The 17,470-nt window shown below is 42.0% G+C and overlaps 1 protein-coding gene across 1 annotated transcript; it reads right to left on the bottom strand.

Moving 5' to 3' along the window:
* Positions 1 to 15,880: 15,880 nt before the first annotated feature.
* LOC139424218 (zinc finger protein 79-like) lies at positions 15,881 to 17,172 on the bottom strand. The gene is made up of 2 exons (XM_071175897.1): positions 17,169 to 17,172; positions 15,881 to 16,998 (listed from the first exon to the last, which is right to left on the bottom strand). The coding sequence occupies exons 1-2, from the start codon at positions 17,170 to 17,172 to the stop codon at positions 16,184 to 16,186; spliced, it is 819 nt and encodes a 272-aa protein (XP_071031998.1). The 3' UTR covers positions 15,881 to 16,183.
* Positions 17,173 to 17,470: the final 298 nt, after the last annotated feature.

The following is a 17,470-nucleotide window of genomic DNA, read 5'->3' on the forward strand; positions in this document are numbered from 1 at the left end:
AAGGAAACCAATGTCTGTGTGTTTGGGGTGCTGTGTCCACCCAGCACATTAGTAGGGGGGACTGGGGTTGGTTGTCACTTTTTACTCTGGTGTGTATTTCTCATCACCAGTATATCTGTCACGGATCCCTCCAGAACTGTCCTATTCCCAGTGATTAGTAATTGTGTAAATGTTCCCTTTGTTCACCATTGTCCGGTCGATTATTGTTACAATGTCCGTTGGTGCGTGTGAGTACCTGTGCTATGATGTGTTGGCTTTCGTGGCATTTATGGATTGTGCAGATGATTACGGTTTTCGTCCCGTGTGGAATCATTGTGTGCATGTGTGTTACTGGTCTCGTCCCGGTGTATTTTTTCGATGTATCCTCGCTCTTTTGTTAGGGTCTCAACCCTGTGTTTTGTATACGTGTTTGTTTGGTCTTTGTCCCTGTACCTTAAACACGGCACGCTGTCATTTGGGAAATAAAAAAACCCTATTACGCATTCCTGCGCCTGTCTCCCGATCCTTCATACCAACGTGACAATATCTTATGAGGAAACCAATGTCTTTGGTTGAAATGGGAACCCTTTTTATCCTCATATCTTATTCCATCATGGAGTTATGAGTCATCAAACACACTCTGTCCACTTGTGACAACCAGCCCCATCGCAGGGGCAGTATAATTACACGATACTGATGATGTCATACAATATGGGGTTATTCTTTTGGTAAGAGGAAGTGATGCAATAGAGCAAACAGAATCCTTGCAATAGCCAAGTCTTTCTTTGATTGAACAATATTCCTAACAAAATGCTAAATTTTATGCTTTATGAAAAGCTTGACATTTTAATCTTGGCATTTAATGTATACTGGCAGTATACTCTATACAATACTGTACACCCCCCATGGCTTGACCTAGGAAGTAAGAAAATAGGTTTGAAATACAGATCTCCCTTTCTTCTTTTCAACAAACATAATTCATGGATTCTCTCATAGTTCGAACATTTACCAAAAAAAACATAAATTCCCCTCACATCAATGTTTTGACATGCTGACATGATTTGGCCAGGGCCTCGTTTCCCAGTTGCGATGTAACTTAAGCACTGGGATGATCATTATTATACGAGCACATTTTTTAAGAGTGTTTCCCAAACAAGCACGTAGAGAAAGCGTTTGCTAAATGCATCGTTAGACCATGTGTCGATACTGATAGGATGGAAAGAAAAGCATCTCTGCTCTGGGATCAGCTTTCTCCATTCAAATCTTACCTAAACATTAGAATTATTCCACAATACAGATGACGGATCAGCTCCTAGAGAGATATTATGACCTATGGCTGCAAATAGGCAAATGAGGCAGCTTATTATGCTTTACCAATAATAATGCACCAAATTACAGATTAGGAACATAATTTGCTCACATGCTGTTGCACATCATGAAACACCAAGGCAAAAATTACAGATAGTAGCCTGGACGCAAAATAGACTTCAGTTGATTGAACATTACATTGATTTCAATATGATTGAAAAGCTTATCATTTTATCCTTCACTTGTTTATAACAATTGAACATTCCTTGGCAACTTTGTATTTGTAGTCAACTTTGTTCTGAAGTTATCGGTAGTAACAGTCAGACAGATAGTATCAAGAAGTTTGGGTTATGTTTAGCGGAGATCTGTGAATAACGATGCACTTTGGCTGCTCTACGAGTGGTCACTCGTAGATGTGAAAAGGCTTTTAAGAGACACGTTACTAACAAAGGCTCTGGGAAACACCTTGACTACTAAAGAGACATCGTAAGAAGGTTCTAAAGATTATCTTAATGCTACAAAAGAGACATCGTAAGAAGGTTCTAAAGATGATCTTAATGCTACGAAAGAGACATCGTAAGAAGGTTCTAAAGATGATCTTAATGCTACGAAAGAGACATCGTAAGAAGGTTCTAAAGATTATCTTAATGCTACGAAAGCTCAGAGAATTCACACATTTGAACCGTAAAAAATATTACACAGCGCCATTTAGATTGGGAATAATTTGCACTCTGACACCCAACCCTTGAGACAACCAACCCCAGTCTCCCCTACAAGAAGCCCCAAAGGGGGGGGGGGGGGGGGGGGGAGCAACGGGAAACACTAGTTGAGCAGGGAGCGGACCATCTAGGCCTTTTCATTTCTTGGACTGTGCTCTCGTCTTCACTGCAGCCAAGGTTTATTGTTTGATATATCTGCCAACGCAGCCTTATTCTGGCACTGATGCCACTGTTATTAGACAAGGTATTTTCTTGCCATGTTTGTGGGTGGAGAGAACATTAGCACCGTGCAAACTAAATGTTTATGAGATTAAGTTATTTTAATATGCAAAGATCTTGCATGATATATGACCTGTCGTGTACACCCGGCATGAGCTCCAAACTTGCTCTGGCCAGAAGTTACCCTCAGGGAAATAAAACACATTTGAACTTTGATTGAAAGTGCAGTGATAGACATTTGGGTGACATTAACCCATAAACCAGATATCATTTTTTAATTGGAATTTGGTTATGCTTTAAGCATAATGATCACACATTGGAAATTCAACTATCTTTTGGATGACTTTTTGAGTAGGCGAATATAGGTTGTAATCTCATTGATTAACATCTCAACCAAATTTTACCCAATTATGCACGTTTAAATGATGTGGGATGACCCTTCACAACATGTTGATTTAGCTGAACCCGCTGAGTTCGTGCTTGGGGAGGAACAAGAGCCTGCAAATCATGTGGATGGGCTGTCCAGAACAAGAGCCTGCAAACCATGTGGATGGACTGTCCAGAACAAGAGCCTGCAAACCATGTGGATGGGCTGTCCAGAACAAGAGTCGCTGGCCTCTGGTATTTAACTGCCAGATGTCATTAAGCAGTTGAGTGAACTGTCATTATAAAACTGTTTGTACATATTGGCCCATGGGGGAATCAAATAGTTACTGTTGATCCAATACATTTTAAGGGTGCTTTAAATGATCAGTCTGTGCTTGCAAAGTAGTTTTATCACGACATACAGGAGCGTGGCTGAGACACCCCAGAGCCTTGGCTCAAGTCAGCATTTCTTTTTACATGAATCAATCCATTAAAATGTCACAGACAGTAAAAATCTAAATCTGGACATGAAAGGTCAGATGCTTGTGGCATGTATCCACAAAACCACCAGTCTTGGCTCGGTTAATTGAGATTTTATTTCCCAGATCACATATCTCGCTGTAAATCTATTACGGTGTCAGCAATGTGAGGACCTCATGGTAGACTAATAAGGTGAAAATAATGTGCTGGCCTGTATCGGATCTCTCTGTGGTCCACAGTATAGGTATGAGGTCTTCACCTTTCAGCATGCAGTGTGAAATCAATGGAGGACTAAATGTAATATGAATCTAATGCATTTACAATAAGAAACACTTGGATCAAATGGGGAGCTGTTGGGTTTTTCAGCAAGTTGTACAAATCTTTAGTCCAAATTCTTCAAATTATTACCCCCTCTCAGTGACCTCCAACCATGGCCATGATATGAAACTGTGTGTCAGAAATACATGCAGCCTGAAGTCAATTGGAATTGCTTTATGACCCTCTGGGATTGCTTCATGATACCTGCTGAGCTGTTCTTGAAACTCCCATACAGTCCATGGCAAAGTCCCAAGAAGTGTACCAAAGCAACAGATCATTTACAATCCCAATATGGCCGTGTTCAGAAACGGGTGTATCAGAAATACATCCAGCTTCCACAGCAATATATCTCAGGTCATTTGGCATTGCTTTATTGGCAGATCTGCTGCCATTTGAGCTGTGCACCAGAGGATATGACCATATATGAAACAGACTTATAACTGATATGACCATATATGGAACAGACTTATAGCTGATATGGTCATTAAACGGACCAGTCAAATACCTGCTTCTTTTGGACAGCTTTATTTTTAGCCTTTCAAATGTAAAAATAACAGAGATCGCAGGAAGACACAGTCAAGGACAATATAAGTAAAGTCCATAACAGAGAACATCAATAAAACTGGGAATCCCACAACCTCCCTTCAGCTGCTGGAACACAAGTGTCTCTGGGGGAGCAGGGGACTCGTCCTTGCCAAGCCTTTTGGAAGAGTCAGGACAAGTGACAGTCCAATCCACTAGATGACCCCACCAAGGATCACTGTTTAGAAGTTAAACCCTTCACATCCAGTCGCACAATTGGAAGACTGATTTAAATCATGAGGGAAATGGGAAGTGTTCCTGTCTGCCGGTGAAGGAGTTGAATAGAAGGTGTTGAATGGGAAGTTGTCTAGTTTAACTGCTGATTTGGTAATATCCTTGACGTCTATGGCAGCTGTTATATCTTTGATAGGAGCCTCTGCTTTTTACTCCTGCAATTTATGAACCAAAAAGTCATAACATGTCAAACAGTCATAATAACAGTCAACTTTAGTATCGCAATTATATAAATAATGTTGTATTCAACTTGTTGGATCAGAATCAGGGTTGTGTTCATTAGGTACAGTGTAGCAAAACATTAAGTTGGTGGCCACCGGCTTCTTAAAAAGGCATTATTCAATGCTATCACGAACCGCCTCGAAGCCCGTAACAAAAAGGGAGACAACGTGGAGATAAAGAATAACAAAATATATTTATTACCTGAAGTAAATACAATTAACAATGGTGTGTGTTTAGTGAGTAGTGTAAGTGAGTGGTCGCGTGTATACATCTGATAATGAGGGGTGTTGAAAGGTGCCAACGCAAACAAACCAAATAGCCACAGGGTCGTTAAATGTCACAAATGTTCCAACTTAAATGGTTTATTTTCTCAGTTATGCTTTAAGATACAAATGTAAAATATATGTCAACAATCCGTCCTCCAAAGGACCCTTATATGGATTAAATGTGAAAATCCCTAAATCTTTTTTTTGTTCTAGTTTGGTGAGGAGTCACCCCAATAGCTTTCTAATAGCTACACTAATGTGGCAAACAGACTGATTCTCTAGCTAACCTTCCTTTCTCCAGTAGTTAATGTTTCCTCTTTCAGAACCTGTTCATAATCCACTTCATTTTTACATGTTGAACACTAAATATGTTCAAAATCACGTTGAAGTGACATTAGTGTGGGACCAATGTGTCTGATCAGCTTCCCCTCACACTCCATGGTCCCGGACCTTTCTCTTTGGTTTGGACTAGATGGTATACAGCTCTACGTCAAAATTGAGTTTTTTGAATATACACAGCAGGTTAGGAGAATTAGGTTAAGGTTAGGAAAAGGGTTAGGGTTAGCTAAAATGCAAAATGTTTCAACTTAAAGCTGTATCCCATCTAGCCTGCAATTAATGTTAGCTGACAGAGTAGGTAACTGCTCACTGCTCCAAAACCTGCCTTCTGACACCATGTATCTAGTCTGTGTTGGCTGACTGTTGGGCCTTCATTCCAACCTCTCCCGTCACTGTGGATTCTATTTATAGCTTTCTCATAAAACTGTGAAGCCCCAGTTATGTGTTTGATAGGCCAATGCTGACAACGCTATCTAGCATCTAACTCATTGCAATTTGAACCCTCTGGTAAATGTGGATAAGTGTAACATTACCGAATACATGAAATGCTTTTTTCCTAAACGGGTATGGACTTGCTACTGCTTGTCTAATAATATATTAATGAATTATTGCAAGCACCACGACCCAACAACCAAGCCACCCTCTGTGATAATTCCTGCTGCTGCCACTGCGTCACATGCTCTCTGCTCCTTTTAATATACCAATGGTTCGCATAATGGGTTGTTTACATAGCTAGCTAGTCTAGTGGTGACTGCAGAGTGTTAGCAAAGATACTTGCGTTGCCCTCTTCATATGGGGGAAATGGTGTAGTCGACACGGATGTATTAATTTAAACACTGAATAATGTTGTGCATAGAATGAAATAGATTTTCTCTTTGAATTGTATGGTGCTACAAGTTCTAAAAAAAAGATGTATGCTCAGCACACGTGGGAACTTCTTCAAGACTGTTGGAAAAGCATTCCAGGTGAAGCTAGTTGAGAGAATGCCAAGAGTGTGCAAAGCTGTCATCAAGGCAAATGGTGGCTACTTTGAAGAATCTCAAATATAAATATAGACTTTTTTTGGTTACTACATGATTTCAGAAGTTATTTCATAGTTTGGATGTCTTCACTATTATTCTACAATGTAGAAAATAGTAAGAATAAAGAAAAACCTGTGAATGAGTAGGTGTGCCCAAACTTTTGACTGGTACTGTATATACAGTCATTGGTCCAGATACATCATTCGGGGGGAAAAAAACAATTAGCCAGCTTGCTAGCTAGCCAGCCACACCATAAAGAGTTAACCTAAAAGACATCTGGTGTCATCAAAACAATTATTGGTACCATGATTGTTTTTTAAAAAAAATGTACACAAAGATTGACCATGAAGATTGATCTCCCCTGATCTGGACCCTGCGCCATCTTTTTTGTTTCCCCTGGCTGATGGTTCCTGATCTTTTGAAAACATAATTTGAAGCTTGAGAGGAATGGAAGATGCAGTACAGTGCTGCAGTGCTGAGGCAGAGGGCTCATAGTGAAGATGACTGCTATTTTGAATCTGAACTGTGTGTGGAGAGAGCTGCTGAGGAATCACCCATGTAGGTGCTACAGATTGTGAAGGAGGAGAAGTCCAGTGGCTACACGACTCAGGCTGGTTCCCAGACTAGCCCTCAACAAGATCGTCACTACACTTTTCATCAACCACCTCTTTGATCACATTCCTCTAATGAAGGTTCTGACGGTTGTAGGATGTGGCAGCGCTTGCAAACTATCACAGATTACCAAAGGAAACCCAGTCGCGAGCTTCCCAGTGGCGCAAGCTTACCAGACGAGCTGTTAAGTACCTTCTATGTTCACTTCGAGGCAAGCAACACTGAACCATGCAAAAGACCACCAGCAGTTCCGGATGACTGTGTGATCACTCTCTCCGTAGCTGATGTGAGTAAGACCTTTAAACATATGTATGTACGGTCACAGGGCCAGACGGAATAGCTACAGTGCTGACCTGCTGGAAAGTCAACTAGATTAGAAGGCCTAAATGCATTTGATACAAAACAAACACTGGCTAATCATAAAGGGGAATGTTAAATTTTGCATATCAAACAGATAGTGCATACAGAAAGTATTCAGACCCCTTCACTTTTTCACATTTTGTTACTGTTGCGGTTTTCTTTCATCAAAGGAGAGGAGAACCAAAATGCAGCGTGGTTATTTCGATACATGTTTAACAAAATATAAACATGAATAATACAAAACAAGAAACCTAACGTGAAAACCTAAACAGCCTTATCTGGCGCAAATAGAGACAGGAACAATCACCCACGAAACACTCAAAGAATATGGCTGCCTAAATATGGTTCCCAATCAGAGACAACGATAAACACCTGCCTCTGATTGAGAACCACTTCAGGCAACCATAGACTTTTCTAGACAACCCCACTAAGCCACAATCCCAATACCTACAAAAAAAACAAGACAAAACACACCACATAATTAACCCATGTCACACCCTGGCCTGACCAAAATAATAAAGAAAACACAAAATACTAAGACCATGGCGTGACAGTTACGTTACAGCCTTATTCTAAAATGTATGAAAATCGTTTTATCCCTCATCAATCTAAACACAATACCCCATAATGACAAAGGAAAATAAGGATTTTATAAATGTTTGTACATTTATATAAAATAAAAATAAAATAAATGTCACATTTACATAAGTATTCAGACGCTTTACTCAGTACTTTGTTGAAGCACCTTTGGCAGCGATTACAGCCCTGAGTCTTCTTGGGTATGACGCTACAAGCTAGGCACACCTGTATTTGGGGAGTTTCTCACATTCTTCTCTGCAGATCCTCTCAAGCTCTGTCCGGTTGGATGAGGAGCATCGCTGCACAGTTATTTTCAGGTCTCTCCATAGATGTTTGATCGGATTCATGTCCGGGCTATGGCTGGGCCACTCAAGGACATTCAGAGACTTGTCCCGAAGCCACTACTGCATCTTCTTGGCTGTGTGCTTAGGGTCATTGTCCTGTTGGAAGGTGAACCTTTACCACAGTCGGAGGTCCTGAGTGCTCTGGAGCAGATTTTCATCAAGGATCTCTCTGTACTTTGTTACGTTCATCTTTCCCTCGATCATGACTAGTCTCCCAGTCTCTGCCACTGAAAAACATCCCCACAGCGAGATGCTGCCACCACCATGCTTCACCGTAGAGATGGTGACAGGTTTTCTCCAGACGTGATGCTTGGAATTCAGGCCAGAGAATCTTGTTTCTCATGATCTGAGAGTCCTTTAGGTGCCTTTTGGCAAACTCCAAGTGGGCTGTCATGTGCCTTTTACTGAGGAGTAGCTTCTGACTGGCCACTCTACCATAATGGTCTGATTGGTGAAGTGCTGCAAAGATGGTTTCTCAGTATGGCCGGGCGGCTAGCTCTTGGTGGTTCCAAACTTCTTCCATTTAAGGATGATGGAGACAGCAACCAGTCGCGACCAGGAGACCCATGAGGCGGCGCACAATTAGCCCAGCGTCGTCTGGGTTAGGGGAGGGTTTGTCCTTCTCCCGTCGTGCTCTAGCAACTCCTTGTGGCGGGCCGGGCGCATGCACGCTGACTTCGGTCACCACTATTTTGTCCTACCACGGCAATGCCACGGAGTGAAATTAATGCATCAGTTGCCATCTGTTCCTGAAAACAAATTGAAATTAGCTAGCTAGCAAGTTCACCAATTCAGCATAAACATTAAAAAAAAAAAAAAAAAAAAAAACTGTCGACACTGCTGATTTTATGATTAGTTAATTTAGTTGTTCATCCCTAAACAGCTGATAACTAGGATGAGATTGCCTGCTAGCTAGCTAGCTAGCCATCGCATCTGACAAGATAACTTCGCTTGGCTAGCGGGGCTGATAAACAGCAATGACTTAACATTTGAATACAAAATTCATATGAAAATGTAATTTGGTGAATAAATAAACGTAATACTTATAAAGTTATTCCTTATTCCTCAGGAATATTTTTTCCCCAAAACGGTCTTCAGTCTGCCATTGATATAGAAGTTTTTTTTTTAATTCTCGCTGTGTCGCAAGGTGTTGTGGGATAGCTTCCCCATCAAAGTGAACAGAAAAGTATGCTCCCGTGCGTGCTTTGTTTTCCAGCTCTCCCAAGTACGCTTATAGAACTTCTGGTAAACTTAGTACACACTTGCCTTTTCGTGTTCCTTTGTTTGGAATCCCACGTGAAAAGTGACAGATGACTTCCGTAACCCTTTTTACGCTCTAAATAGAACACAAGTATACATTTTGGAACACCGCCGTGGACTTCCTGATGGGCCTCCCCCAGGTGTTGAGGGTAGGAAACTACACATTCGCCACATTGACCCTCAACACGTGGGCCCATCAGGGCTGCGTGCTTAGTCCCGTCCTGTACTCCCTGTTCACCCACAATTGCGTGACTGGGCACGACTCCAACTCCCTCATTAAGTTTGCCGACAACACGACAGTGTTAGGCCTGATCACCGATGACAATGAGACAGCCTACAAGGAGAAGGTCATAGACCTGGCAGTGTGGTACCAGGACAACAACCTCCCCCTTAAAGTCAGTGACACCAAGGAGCTGATCGCGGACTACAGGAAACTGCATCACCGATACAGGTTGCATCACCGCTTGGTATGGCAACTACTTGGCATTCGACCGCAAGGCGCTACAGAGTGTAGTGCATACGGTCCAGTACATCACTGGGGCTGAGCTCCTTGCCATCCAAGACCTCTATAACAGGCTGTGTCAAAGACTCCAGCCCCAAGTCTGGGACCAAAAGGCTCCTGAACAGCTTCTACCCTGAAGCCATAAGACTGCTGAACAATGAATCAAATGGCAATTCAAACTATTTGCATTGAACCCCTTTTTGAAAAGTATATATATATATATATATATATATATATATATATAAAAAATCCACACACACTTTCACACATACTGCTGCTACTGTGTTTATTATCTATCCTGATTTCCTAGTCACTTTTAAACCTACCTACATGTACATAGTACCTCAATTACCTCAACTACCTTGTACCCCTGCACATTGACTCGGTACCAGTACTGCTTGTATATAGCCTCTTTACTATTTTATTGTGTTACTATTTTTTTTTTATTAGTATTTATTTATTTGCTCATCGTTTCTTACTTTCTCAACAATGCAGAGTTAAAAGTAAGCATTTCATGGTAAAGGCCTGTTGTATTCGGCGCATGTGACATTTTTTATTTTATTGATTTGAGTTTTTCCTAGCCACTGTGCTTCTACATCTGCATGGCTTGGTCTTTGGGGCTTTAGGCTGGTAAAGTATAGCACTCTGAGACAACAGCTGATGCAAAAAGGGCTTTATAAAATACACTTGATTGAAATGTCATGTAAACATATTTAAAGATGTTTCATTTTGTGTCCTTTTACACACACACACACACACACACACACACACGCACTGGTGATCCACTGTCTGTTTCCTAAAGACCACACACACACACGCACACACACACAAGACCAGACACACACGATCCAGGGGAAGCCCTTCTTGAGTACTGTTGTCTATAAATAGGCCAACCAACTGTCAGTGGAAGCACTACATGCTGACTCAATTTCCCTACAGGATCTCTTTCAGGCACCTCCAATAGACGTTGACATGGCAAGCAAAAAGAACAAGTTTGCTAGTGCTGTGATAAGAGAGTGTAAAATAATGAGTTTGAAATATTTATATGCACTGCATGTTTGTTTGGTAACTAGCCAGTCACGCTTACAAAAATGTAATTGTTGCGGCAATCTTCCTGCAAACTAAATAGTGTGCCAGAAGTTTGCAAATGTTTGACACTGGTGGATAATCTGCAGCAAACCTTTGGCAACAATAATATTTATTGCAACTAGTGGCAAATTGTTTACCAGAAGCCATTTCTGGTGAACACATGAGTTCCAAGACCAGTAACCGTTGACGACCAGTCAGCAGGGGGAGAAGAAGAATCCGTTGGAAAATGGAAACCAAACTATCTAGCTGGCTTCCTACCGAAGTTGTCCGGTGAGTGTCTAACTTCCTAATAAACTTTAAAATAGTGTTAGCTAATTGATGCCTAGATGGGATAGAGTAAAACACATTTTATTGATATCAGTTTCAATCTGTCAGCGCTACTGACTGACTATCTAGATAGCTAACGTTAACTGGCTAGCGCTTAGCTAATTAATGTTAGCTATATTTTTTGCACGATTAATGTGATATCTAGCTAAGTTAGCTAACTAATGACTTGCCTAAACACACTTTTTGGTGAATATGTCGCTGTCTTTTAATAACATATGCATGTCAATATGCTAGCGTCACGGTTCAGTAGCATGTTAGCTAGCACAACAGTTAAAGTAGCAACAATATGAGCACACTTGGCGTCAAAGCATTACTTTCGCAGATATCCTTCTCCTACTCGTGGTGTTGCAAGAGGCTGCACTGAGAAGAGGATGCATATACACCCTGGAAATATGTTTTTGGTGCACTCACTCATAACACTTTGTTTGAGTGATAAATGTAGCCCATTAATTCTTTGTATCAATTAGATGGGTGACATGGCTGGTGAGTATGCAGGCTATGGAAGAACTGGGACATTTTCAGCTTCCAGGAAATGTTGTACAGATCCTTGTGACATGGGCCCGTGCATTATCATGCTTAAACATGAGGTGATGGCGACGAATGAATGGCATGACAATGGGCCACGGGATCTCTGTGCATTCAAATAGCCATCGCTAAAATGCAATTGTGTATGTTGTCTGTAGCTTATGCCTGCCCATACCATAACGCCACCATGGGGCACTCTGTTCACAACGTTGACATCAGCAAACCACTCACCCACATGACGCCATCTATCTGCCCGGTACAGTTGAAACCGGGATTCATCCGTGAAGATCACACTTCTTCAGCGTGCCAGTGGCCATCGAAGGTGAGCATTTTCCCACTGAAGTCTGTATGACGCTGAATTGCAGTTCAGGTCAAGACCCTGGTGAAGACGACAAGCCTATGAGCTTCCCTAAGACCATTTCTAACCCAAAGTTTCATCAGCTGTCAGGGTGGCTGGTCTCAAACCATGCCACAGATGAAGATGCCGGATGTGGAGGTCCTGCACTGGTGTGATTACACATGGTCTGCGGTTTTGAGGGCGGATGGACGTGCTGCCAAATTCACTAAAACGACGTTGGAAGCGGCGTCTCTGGCCATAGCTCTGATGTACATTCCTGCAGTCGGCATGTCAATTGCACGCTACCCTAAAAACTTGAGACATCTGTGCCGTTGTGTGACGTAACTGCACATTTTAGTGGCCTTTTATTGTCATCAGCACAAGGTGCACCTGTGTAATGATCATCATCATTATTGATATGCTACACCTGTCAGGTGGATGGATTATCTTGACAAAAGAGAAATGCTCACTTACAGGGATGTAAACAAATTTGTTCACAAACTTTGAGAGAAATAAGCTCTTATTTCAGCTCATGAAACATGGGACCAACACTACCCGTTGGGTTAATATTTTTGTTCAGTATACATGAAGTGCCTTGGGTATACAAGGCTAGGGGTATACAAGGCTAGGGGTATACAAGGCTAGGGGTATACAAGGCTAGGGGTATACAAGGCTAGGGGTATACAAGGCTAGGGGTATACAAGGCTAGGGGTATACAAGGCTAGGGTTAATTATTTGGAATTAAAAGGAGAGACATTTTCTGATCCCCCAGAGCTGTGTGATCTGTACTAATGTCCCTGCTCTTCCCTACAAATTCTAAACAATATGTCTATGTTCATTACAGGCCCCACCTAACCTGAAGTCAGTGCTGCTGGCTGTAGCCTTTGGCAACGTCATTGTGCTGATCGTAACCAAGGGGGCGGGTCTGAATCAGGTAAGTCCCACTGGTCCTGCCCTGTATCACTGCTGGCTTGCCTATGAAGCTAAGCAGGATCAGTTTTGGTCTGTCCCTGGATGGGAGACCAAATGCTGCTGGAAGTTGTGTTGGAGGGCCAAGTAAAGGGCACTTTCCCTCTGGTCTAAGGAGATCCCAGGGCAGTAAATGCAGGACATTGCCCTGCATAGGGTGCCATATTTCGGATAGGATTTTAAAACGGGTGTCATTGACCTCAAGATTAACCTGTTACTCCAGTAGGTCGTTGGGGGGGATGCAGACGGCTCTGATCTCCTTGGAGCTAGAAAGGTCAGTCCCGGAGCTGGACAGGTCATCCTCCATGGAGCTAGACATCACCTTCTCCCTCCCCAAACTAATTGCTAAATACACCCCCAGAACTAGAGTTAATTAAAGGAACTGGAACTTACCTTCAGCAGGATTTGGACTGGGGACATCTCAACCAACGGACGTCTACCTTGTTACTGCTGTGCGGTGCTTCTCTACGCTGTTCGCCTGTTGACACGGGGACATGCCCGACGCAACTGCGAGAGGCTTCACCCAACACTGAAACCCAGCAGGCCCGGCACAACGCGAGACCACCAAGCAACCAGCCACAGACAACCGTGCCAGGCTACCAAGAGCTCAACTCATACAACGCTCTCTATAGCACTATTAAAGACACTTTTTTTTTTTCTCCCAGCATGTGAGTGCAACTCCAATTGTTGACCAGTACATGCTCTAATTGTAAGTTTTGTGTCCCCCGAGGCTACAGACACAGGGGACACATTCGACGAGGCTAGACACAGGGGACACATTCGACGAGGCTACAGACACAGGGGACACATCCGACGAGGCTACAGACACCGGGGACTCATCCGATGAGGCTACAGGCACCGGGGACTCATCCGACGAGGCTACAGACACCGGGGACTCATCCGACGAGGCTACAGACACCGGGGACTCATCCGACGAGGCTGAGAGGCCTCGTATTCATGGATGCCCAGGGGTGTATTCATGGATGCCAAGGGAAGACAGGATTTTTTTAAATATAACTTTATCTATATTTCATCATTTTCTTTCAAGTCATAATTTTTAAAATTTATTTTACCTTTATTTAACTAGGCAAGTCAGTTAAGAACAAATTCTAATTTTCAATGACGGCCTAGGAACAGTGGGTTAACTGTCTGTTCAGGGGCAGAACGACATATTTGTACCTTGTCAGCTCGGGGATTTGAACTTGAAGGTTGCTAGTCGAACGTTCTAACCACTAGGCTACCCTGCCGCCCCAAGAGGCTGAATGTATCTCACCAGAGAAAATACCTGAGCGAGCACCCCCCGTCCCTATGTGTTGACCATCTATCTGATTCTCTCTGGTCAAAAATGGTATGATTATTGTTGACGCCTGTAGCATTGAATGCAAGGGAAACCAGCAAGGATTTGGCCTCCCTTGATTAAAACATTATATAATAATAGCCAATCAGCTTCGAATTAAACTTGAGTGAGCTCAACTGTGAATGGTCCTGGCGAACCAAAACAAAGTGTCAAGGGAGGCCAGTTTGGATTTGGCTTCACACCCATCACATCAAGGTGAATGTCATTGACAGAAAAAAAATTAATTACTACATTACTATGAAAACCAAACACTGGATTTACGGAGGTTTAAATAGAAACGTAAAATCTAATTAACTGAGCCATCTTTTGACCAATCCCTAAACGTTTCTCAAACTAAGTTAAGACATGTACCATGGATACACATTCCATATTTGGTTCTATGGTTCATGACAAGATTTTTTAAGTATTTTTAGCATTTAGTGTGGCTATATTTGAATGCATAAATGTTGTTTTCTCAAACTCTTTAGGGACAATTGTGATTAGTCCAAGGACCACATTTGGAGTGAATTTGACTTTTAGCCCATGAGAATAATATTTTGTATGATTGATTTTAATTATTAGCATTACATAGTCAAAGTGAATTGTTAATGGTTTCCTTAATTGCTTAAGATATCAATGCCAAAGTTAACAATGTTCATCATAGTAATGGCTTTGTTTCCATTATAGCCATTGTGGAGTGGATTTACAAAGGACTTAAGTGGACAAGTAAAATCTGATTTATCAATAACTCAGCTGTCTCTTAACCAATCCCTTAGCTTTTCTCAAACTAAGTTAATGGTTTGGGTGTTATTTGGACTTATGGTTCATGAGAGGTTTTTCAGAAATGTCCAAGATAGAGGGAAATCTATCCTGACAAACCTTGTGGGTCCCTGAGGCAAATGTGTTCAGCACGAGGAAAGAAATATTCATACAAAGTTTCAAGTCTCTTGGTCAAATGGAGAGAAGAATATGAGGGTTTATATGAGGCTGCTTATAACAGCGCCACCTATAGGCCAATCAGTGCCATTATTATTGACCAAGCTACTCATGGCCTCAAGTTTTTGTGTGCCAAATTAGAATAAACAGTTAACAATCTATGCCTCAGTCATTTGAGCATAAAAAAAAGACTACAGAGAACCCCTAATTATTCAAGTAATCGTCAAGTAATTGAATGCAGCAGCTCCATTCCCATTCATTGAAATGCATTCAAATTGCATGCACGTGCACACGTTCCTGACTCCAGTCACTGGGCAAGATCAAGCGGATCACTTTTGTAAAGTCCTCCTCGGGTCACCACCTTTCAAAGTGCGTTGCATTATGGTCGACTGCATAACTTTTACAAAAATCATGTGATTAAAAATAAAATCTGGAAAAATGAAGCCCAAATACCACCTTAAAGTGCATTCAGAAAGTATTCATATCCCTGGACTTTTTCCACATTTTGTTACAGCCTTATTCTAAAATGAATCTAACTATTTATCTTCCTCATCAATCTACACACAATACCCCATAATATCAACGTACTACAATACTCAAACTCCAACACATGACTTTGAATCCTCTACTTTCACCACTATCATTTTTATTTCATAATATAGCTACAGTGTTAACATGACACCCAAGTTAAAAGGTTGTCACCCATTCTTCCTTCACCTCCACAAATATCTACCTATTGATGATTACCATCATTTATTAGACATTCAGTGTTTATTACATGATACTCAAGGTTTATAAGATGTTACCCAGGGTTGAAGTGGTAAAACAATAGGTTAGGTAACCGCTGAACAGTGATCCAGATGACCAGAGACAAGTTGTGTGGACGTTAATGCCAGAACCCCTGTCCTATTTGGGGGAGCGGGTCCTATTCCCATAATAAAAAGCAGCAGAACTCACTTTAACAGATATGTCGTTAGATTTGATGAGTGTCCGAAACCTTTCCCATACTCAGAGCAGTGATTAGGCTTCTCTCGTGTGTGTGTAAGCTGGTGTCTATTTAGGGTCTGTAAAAGGGAAAAACTCATCCCGCAAACAGAGCAGTGGTAAGGCTTCTCTCCGGTGTGTGTTTGCTGGTGTACCTTCAGGGCTGCTACTCGACTGAAACCATTCCCACACTGAGAGCAGTGGAAAAGTTTATTTCCTGTGTGAGTGAACTGGTGTCTCGTTAGGTCTCCTGCCCGACTGAAACCCTTCCCACACTGAGAGCAGTGGTGATGCTTCTCTCCTGTGTGAATTAGCTGGTGTGTCTTCAGAGTTGATGAATGACTGAAACTCTTCCCACACTGAGAGCAGAGGAAAGGCTTCTTTCCCGTGTGAGTTATTTGGTGTCTATTTAAGTTCTGTGAAAGAGAAAAACTCTTCCCACAAACAGAGCAATGGAAAGGTTTCTCCCCTGTGTGAGTTCGCTGGTGTATGTTTAGTTTGCTTGGGGTCTGAAAACTCTTTCCACATTGACCACATGGGTGTGTCTTTCTTTTTTTTGTCGGTTTTGATTTGAGGTGAATTGGACAAATAGAACTGTCTCTGCAATCTGAGCAGGGGTGGGGTCTACAAGTGTGCCTTTTCAACTCCTCTGGATCATAGAAACTAGTGAAGCAGTCCATGCAGTGGTGATGTTTCTGTCTTGAGTTCCTCCGTCTGTGTTGTTTATGGTTTCCTGATGCTGTGGAACTGGGCTCACTGTCTGAACCTGGGTTGGAGATCTCTCCTGTGGGAATATGAACAGATATGGGGTTAAGGCATTTTTCTCACCAAGTCCATTTTTTGTCCTAATAATTCGGACCAAAAAGAAAAATACGAGCCTGTCATGTCTATGATGCCTTTCACACCAATTGCGAAATATCATCCTTCTGCAATCCGTCAATAATTTATTCGGACCCATGAGCACCAGGTCATTTCCATGTAAAATGACCCATGAGCACCAGGTCATTTCTATGTAAAAGGACCCATGAGCACCAGGTCATTTCCATGTAAAAGGACCCATGAGCACCACCAGGTCATTTCTATGTAAAAGGACCCATGAGCACCAGGTCATTTCCATGTAAAAGGACCCATGAGCACCAGGTCATTTCCATGTAAAAGGACCCATGAGCACCAGGTCATTTCCATGTAAAAGGACCCATGAGCACCAACATGTGAAGTTCATAGGAGCATGTCAAATTAGATGTCAAATGAAAAGT

The sequence above is a fragment of the Oncorhynchus clarkii genome, chromosome 13 (assembly GCF_045791955.1).
Source record: "Oncorhynchus clarkii lewisi isolate Uvic-CL-2024 chromosome 13, UVic_Ocla_1.0, whole genome shotgun sequence".
NCBI classification, from domain to species: domain Eukaryota; kingdom Metazoa; phylum Chordata; class Actinopteri; order Salmoniformes; family Salmonidae; genus Oncorhynchus; species Oncorhynchus clarkii.